Source organism: Aegilops tauschii, chromosome 1, assembly GCF_002575655.3.
Source record: "Aegilops tauschii subsp. strangulata cultivar AL8/78 chromosome 1, Aet v6.0, whole genome shotgun sequence".
Lineage (NCBI taxonomy): Eukaryota > Viridiplantae > Streptophyta > Magnoliopsida > Poales > Poaceae > Aegilops > Aegilops tauschii.
This window is the reverse complement of record NC_053035.3, coordinates 169332588-169340148: the sequence shown is the minus strand read 5'-3', so window position 1 is coordinate 169340148 and position 7561 is coordinate 169332588. Positions and strand designations below refer to the sequence as shown.

At 44.5% G+C, this 7561-nt stretch overlaps 1 protein-coding gene across 1 annotated transcript; it reads left to right on the top strand.

Annotated features, from left to right (window-relative positions):
- Window positions 1–2925: 2925 nt before the first annotated feature.
- LOC109744154 (uncharacterized) lies at window positions 2926–5333 on the top strand. Its single transcript, XM_020303253.4, has 5 exons — window positions 2926–3473; window positions 3947–4090; window positions 4166–4254; window positions 4358–4474; window positions 4674–5333. The coding sequence occupies exons 1-5, from the start codon at window positions 3458–3460 to the stop codon at window positions 4719–4721; spliced, it is 414 nt and encodes a 137-aa protein (XP_020158842.1). The 5' UTR covers window positions 2926–3457; the 3' UTR covers window positions 4722–5333.
- Window positions 5334–7561: the final 2228 nt, after the last annotated feature.

Below are 7561 nucleotides of genomic sequence, written 5' to 3'. Positions count from 1 at the left end.
GTGGGTCCCTACTATCAGCCTCTCCACGTACATCCCTCTTATGATGTTGTCGTTTGTTGACAACGATGTGATCAGGACATGGCTACCATATTTACACTCACAACACCTACTCCTATACCTATTGGACCAATTACTAGAGCTCGTGCATGCCAGTTAAATTGCCACGTACTTTTGTTTCTTGGTAATGTTTCTAATGTTCTTGAGAATGTGATGTTGTCTAATTTGGATACATTTGTGTTGATTACAGTTGAAGGGCCTAGCATGGATAAGAAGGATGAACATTGGAGCATGATCAAGCATGGAGACGAAGGCACGCGCGAAGGGAACAAGAACACAGTTTTCAGTGAATATTTCCACACTTTGAAGCCACCATGATGACATACAAGAAGATGGACGAAATATACAAGATGCCCGTTCATAAAATTCGTACATAGCTTATTATAGGTGTTGCGCCACCTTATTTTTGCGCCAGGCCCATGTAATTTCGAAATAACTCTTATTAGGCTTTTTTAGAGTCTGTGTTGTAGGGGAGACGACTCAGGAGGTGTTTCAGTCCCACCTTGCCAAGGGTGGACGAAATTCCCTCTCTTTTCCCCTGTAAATACAGCCCATAAGGCACCGTTTAGACTTGGGTTTTATTTAGTTAAAAGTTAGCCATCGTTGCAACTTCGTGTACTTAGTTTGTGTCCAACGACCAGACTAAGACCGCTTTTAGAACCCCACTTTTATCACCACTTCATATTTATATTCGCAATATTCAGATTGCCTTATCATATTCTTACTTGTTCTTCGATTGCTTGCAGGAATAGACCTTCGTGGTCAGGTTGATTGTGCTTCGGCGTGGTCAATATCTTCTCGGAGTTGGTTTAGCGATCGCTAAGGACAACGTTGTGCATGTTTATAGTCGGATCATCAAAGCCATCCCCACCAAATCGATAGTTATCATCTCATCGAAAGATCGGGACACCCTCGCCTTTATCAAGTGGTATCGGTTTTCAGGTTGCTCAGTGAGATTTTTCAGATTTTTATAGTTTAGATTGAATACGTTCTTCATACCTAGAGTCCAAGAAAAGCCACAAAAAAATTTAGATTAGTTCAACCGTGTCCTAGACAGTCTGAGCCTTTTCGCTATTACTACTTCGTTTTTGCATTGTTGAATTTTTGATTGCATCGTGTGTCGAGTTGCTGGTTTTAGTGTCTAGTCTTTTAGAGTTTCGAGTTCTGGTCATGTTTTGTTCACGTCGCATTCGCTTACACCATCATCCACTTCATTATCATTTTCCGCTGCCACTTATTTTCTTTGCCGCCGTTGTCGCCATCATCACCATCCATCCGTTGTTGTCGTTCGTCGCCATCTTGATTCATCCTTGAAAAAAAAATCAGCATCATGATCCTTGTTGGAGAGAAAGTTTGGACCCTTATTTTGTAGATCACGTGATACAACAGTTTGCAAGGTTGGGATCGGTCAATAGAAAAAAAAAGAGAAGTGCAAACAGGAGTTGCTCTAGGCTGGACCGAATCTATCTATCTACTACCCCATAAAAGCACGAGAGGGGGCAGATCCAAACAATCTCAACCGTCTATGTATAAGATCTAAAGGTTTAAAAGATTCCAATGTTTAACGCAACAAGCCACGGATCCCACTCATCCCATCGATTGCCCACTAATCCTTCCATACCCCTTTTCGTTGTCATCAAATTTCCATTCCCTCGGCTAAAAAGAACGAAAACACTAATGCCCACACGTGTGGGCGTTTGCATCTTGCCCACACGCGTGGATCCGTGTCCATTTGTGAGCGCACGAATCTTGGCATGTTTCTAGTGCCACGTAGGACTGGGCTGGTGTGTGGGCATTCACCCGGTCGCCCACACGGCCGTTTCACCACACGGGAGGGGCTGGTGTGTGGGCGTTCAGCAGTTCGCCCACACGCCATTTTCCACTCACGCACAAGGGCTGGTGTGTGGGCATTTGCCATCTCGCCCACACGCCCGTCTCATCTCCCACACCCAAGTTGCCACTTGCCATGTGTTTTGCAGTGTACATGGCAACTGCCCTAGTGTGCTTTATAAGCAGGTGGCAACTCTCTCTTTTTTTACCCGAACTGTCAGTTGCCACGTATTTTGCAGGGTACACGGCAACTTCCCTAGTGTGCTTGCAAGCAGATGGCAACTCTCTCTTTTTTAACCGAACATGTTGTTTTGCCATGTCTTTTTGTAGCACTACACGGCAACTGCCTAGTGTTAGTAGGTGGCAACTCCTAAGGTTTTCAAATCAAGGCAACTGTAGTAAAAACCAGACCACACATGGCAACTGCCTAGTGTTAGTAGGTGGCAAACCCTTAACGTTTTCAAATCATGGCAACTACAGTAAACCAGACCATACATGGCAACAGCCGCAGTTGCCCAAAAATGGCATCTGGAACTTTTGACATGAGATGGCAATTGCAGTTGAGCAACCATGGCAAGTGTAGTTGTCCGACATGGCAACCGTAGTTCAGCGACATGACAACTGCAGTTAAACGAACATGGACGAGGGTCTGGACCATGGCAACTGCGGGCGCGCGGTGACTGTCACGCGGGGCGTGCGGGACCACGAGGGACGAGGCCTGACGTACGGGGCGTGTGGGCGTTATCTATTTCGCCCACACGCACGCGTGTGAGAGGGATCGGGAGGAAAAAAAAGGTGTGTGGACATTATTTGTTTTTGCCCACACGTAGATGTGTGGGCTGTTTTTCTTATACACCACACAAAATGTGTGGGCAGACCTCCTAACGCCTGCACGTGTGGTATTTATCGGCGTCTAAAATAAACTGCTCTTCCCTGAGTACAAATCGTTTCAAAGAAGAGGAACAAACGTTGTCTTTAACAACACTCATCCACTTATTGACATTGACACGTATCAATCGGCGTTTTTCAAGGGTCGCTCACTCATGGAAACTTTCTTTGGTTGTGAGAGAACCACTTATCTTTCGCCACAAACATAAGATCCCACGACGCACCACATCTTCTGCACCCTGCTGCCATCCCCGCTGCTCCACCTCTGCTGCTCCACGGACGCGGGCGTGGGTCACCGTCGGCGCCGCCGCTCGCCGCTTCTCGTCTGCTTCCTGATGGACATGAATGCGGGTCTCCGTAGCCGCTCGCCGTTCGGCTGCTGCCCCACGGACGCGAGCGAGGACTGAAGCTGAGCGCTCGGGCCGGTGAATTGGGCATGAGGACGAGGTAGAGCACGAGCGGTGGCTAACTGTGCTTGCGGCAGTGACGGCTATAGAGCGAGTCTGATTTCTGGGGCACATTATAGCAGGCTGACTGTAATCATTCGATCGTCACTGTAATGGCTGCCTCAGTGTCCAATGCCCCCCTACAAATTCTGGCTTGAGCGTGCATGATGTTGCCGACGTGGTATGCGTGTTGGATGGATGAATAAGGGCACGGCCGACAGGCATATGTGTTGTGCATGCGTGTTGACTCAGGTAATCAGATGTGTTGTATGTGTGCCCAACAAGTGTTTGCGTCAATGCTTGTCTGAAAACGGTTGTTTCAGCTTTTGCATTTTAGTTCAGAAACATGAAATCATTAGCACCTTCTATTATTTTAGTTCACCAGCACATTCTATTTTTAATCATTAGCACCTTCTTATCCTGGTAGTAATCAAGTTCTTTATCAAGACCTTGTCTAGAATATAACTGCATTGTAGGAATTGCACACTTATAGGAGCCATTGCCTAGATCTGGAGGGTAATGACCTCATGTAAATTCGAGCTCTGGTTCTTATGTAATGGCGTATTGCTATGCATCACGTATGCAGGTGAAAACACGATAGAAACAAAGGTTTCTTGATGATATCAGTTATTTGGTGAAACAACTGTTGTACATACAAGCTTCCTTTTGCTTAGCCAAGAGAGGAAACTGGTTTCTGATTTTAGTTCAAAATATTATGGTGTCAGTTTCATTGCTTCATCGAATCAAGAGATATTTTCCAAGAGGAGATGGATCTAGCCAGGTCCTGTTGTCATGTAAATATATGGGATTTTTAGGCCCTATTGCTTGGTCTCTTCTCCATGGCCACACCATCGTCGCCCCAAGCCCTGGTGAACTATTTATCCTTTTGATTTATTTACCTCCATTTCTCCTCTTTATTTTCCATGCTTCTCCTTCATGTACAGACCTTAAGCTGGGGGTTGAGAAGCACCACAAAGACAGAAAGCTGGCACAATGCTCTGTGAAAAAATACGCAGAGTTCAACAGCAAGAAGGTAACTCATCTCTCCACCATATTTTTTTTGGAAATTGTGCAGCTGCACACATGCACTAATTTTTGATAGCACTCTGACTCTGTAGTTCAAATTTTGGTATTAGTTGTTGATTGTGCTAGAGATACAGTGCTTCAGTTCCTTCTCGAATCAGTTTGGCATAAGAGGTGGAGGATTGGGCCAAAATCTTCCTGTTTGGGATTTCTATGTTTGGAACCATAGTGTAAGTTGGGGATCTTTATTTATGTTCAAATCAAATTACTTGCAACTGTATTCTCGCGTGTTTCATATTTTTATGCATTACGTATTCATAAGGTACTACAAAAGGTTTTGTTGTGATGATGCAAAGCATGATTTAATAATCTTTTACCCTACACACTTTACATCTGGTTTGATAAACACTCTACTTTTCTCCACGTCAGCTACGTGGTCAGGTTAATAGAGTCAATGGCTGTAAAGGATTTCGGTGATGATTCTGGTGAACGACTGAATGCCCTGTCTATCTTTATCAATTGCAGAATTGGTAAACCTCTCATCTATGGAGTGATATTGATTTGTCGAGAGCTATCAAAAGTTTTGCTTCCCAATTTTAGCCACCTTCACACATTTTAGATGCAACACTTGCAAAAGTGAGATAAAATTTAGATGGATAGCTCAGCCAAGAAAACACATTTTTTTCTCCTTTGATTTCTTCTTGTCCAGGCCAGGAACCATCTTGCGCTCAACCATATTCATGTTCTTTGACTCACTTTTCCATCAAGGTAAACCCTTCGGTTCCGTTTGTTTTTGTTCAAGTGTCGTTCTCAATCAGTTTGTTGCCCATGTCTTCAGATCATGTACTCCCTCTGATCCAAATTAGTTGTAGCTCAAATGGATGTATCTAACACTGAAATATGTCTAGATGCATCCGTTTCAGCGACAAGTAATGTGGATCGGAGCTAGTACTTTTTTTGACATGCAGATCATATACTTTTAGCTGTATAGTTTACATCTAGGGCATAACAAGCACTCATCTTCGGATTTGTTCCTTGATCTGCCTACGTAAAACATTTGTCTGTACTTGAATTTTAGTTTGGGATCTAGATAGATTGGCTCATAGATTTATGTTGTCATATATTGCCTCTTGAAACACGGAATTGATATTCTACCAATTAGTCAATGCTCTTCATAGTTGCTAAGCAGTGGACGTGGGCATCTTAATTCCTAAACACAACATTTCCAGTCAGTTTTATGACTTTGGATTAGGTATTATACGTATTTTGTGTGAGATTTACATTTTTCAAAAAAGTAGGTCTATTTAACGATAGAACTACGGGCCGAGCTAGGCGCTGGCCGATCGGCCCAAATTTGGACCGGTGTAGGCGCCCATTTTCAGCGATTGCAACCATGGATTTCATGTCTCTGTTTCGTCCGCCTCCCCCATGCACGGGATTGATTCTGCCCCTGCCTCCGCGTCCCGCCTCCCCATGTGTCCGCTTCCTCTGCCTTCGCCTTCGCCTGTGTATACCTCGCCCCTACTGCTTGGAGCTCTAGGGGGAGGTGTGGAGCCAGGGGAGGGAACGGGTGAACATGGGAGGATAAGATGGTGAGAGCAATCAAAACAAGAGGACGAGAGAGATGGTGAATCGGGTCACTACGGGAGACACACGATCTCTCACGATCCAACGACCCCGCACGCGACCGGCTGGCTCTGTCGGTCAGCTGGGTAGAATCGTTTGCCTAGATTAATGTATTGTAGCTGAGACGTGTGTTGCACGTGCAAGCTTACTAGTATAACAAAAAGAGGAGATTTAAAGGGTTCAAAACGGTTGTTGTGATTGTTTTCCTTAGAAACCGTGAGTACTCCTAGTACTTTTGAAGCAAGATAAGGAAAGGGGCAAGTGCAGATCGTGATGTGTTGACCATCCTAAGAAAAGGGTTGATATTTTGGAAAGGCATCTATTTTCGTGGAAGGTTTTGACCCCCAGAAAAGACTTGTTTCCCACGGAATAGGAGAGAATCACGTGGCTATTTTTTTAGGAAGTTGAGATTGATTAGGAAGAAAGAGATCACATTCGTTAGGTACAAGTGGAGGCTGAAGCAAAAAAAACCTGCTGATATTTGGAATGATAGATTCGTGGGTATCCTATTAGATATTGTCCATGTTTTGAGTTTTTTTTGCATGATAATACATGTCTCATTTATATCATAAAGAACAAAGTACAAGTCACGTGAAGACCGACATGACAAGACTGAAAAGATAGCAGAACATCTCTGAGCTTGACACCAACGCCCGTCACCTGCCTTCGGCACCATCACAGCAGCCACTGAAGAAAAGAATGACGAATCACCACCTCACCCGAGATTGACGTAGCTCCATCGCTGATATGCAGCTTTGCGGACCTCCAAGGTGGCTCACTAAAAGTGAAGCCCTTGTCGTTGAATGAATCAGACCGGGGCAACACCCCGGACACGCGATCGAACTCCAGATCTGGCACCCCACCACGACTAAGAGGCCGAAGGAGGAAACCATACCTGCCATCCACGAACCACAAGCCTAGCAGATATTCCATCTTCCAGATGTCGTCGATGCAGACCAAAATCTGCATCCACTCCTGGACTACCTCCTAAGCTCCGCGCCGACGCTGGAGCAAACGCCGTCCATGTTTTGAGTTTGGAAAGAGAATAAAAGGAAGGAGAGGACACGTGAAGGGATACTAGTGCTTTACATGTCAGATTTGGATCGGCCAGATTGAAAAAAAAACTATTGTTTGGGCCTCTCCACGCAAAGAGAAGAAGGAAAGGAAATGACTAAAAAAGAGAGAGAGAGAGGAGGAATTAAAGGCTTTAGCCACATCTTTTGGAAGGTTTTTTAACACAGTACAGATGCAAACGCTCATAGTTGAAAGTGCGTTACGTCGACTAGAGGGGGGGGTGAATAGGCGATTTTTATAAATTCTTGAAATTCCTAAGAACTACTTGCAGCGGAATTAGTACTCAGATGCAAACATAACAGAACATAAGCATGGTCATCATGATGAAATGAAAACAAGCACAGAGTACAGAAAGCGTAAACACAGGATACACAGGATAAAGACAAACAGACTGAAGAAATTGAATAGAGGAAATTGAGAAAGTCTTCAGTCAAAGTCTTCAAACAGATATGAACAAGCTCACAACACAGTAATGAGGAAATGAAAGGGTTGAGGAAATAGAACCAGTTAGCATGGTGAAGACAGTGATTTGGTAGACCAGTTCCAACTGCTGTGACACTTATACGTCTGGTTGGAGCGGCTAGGTATTTAAACATGAGAACACACAGTCCCGGACA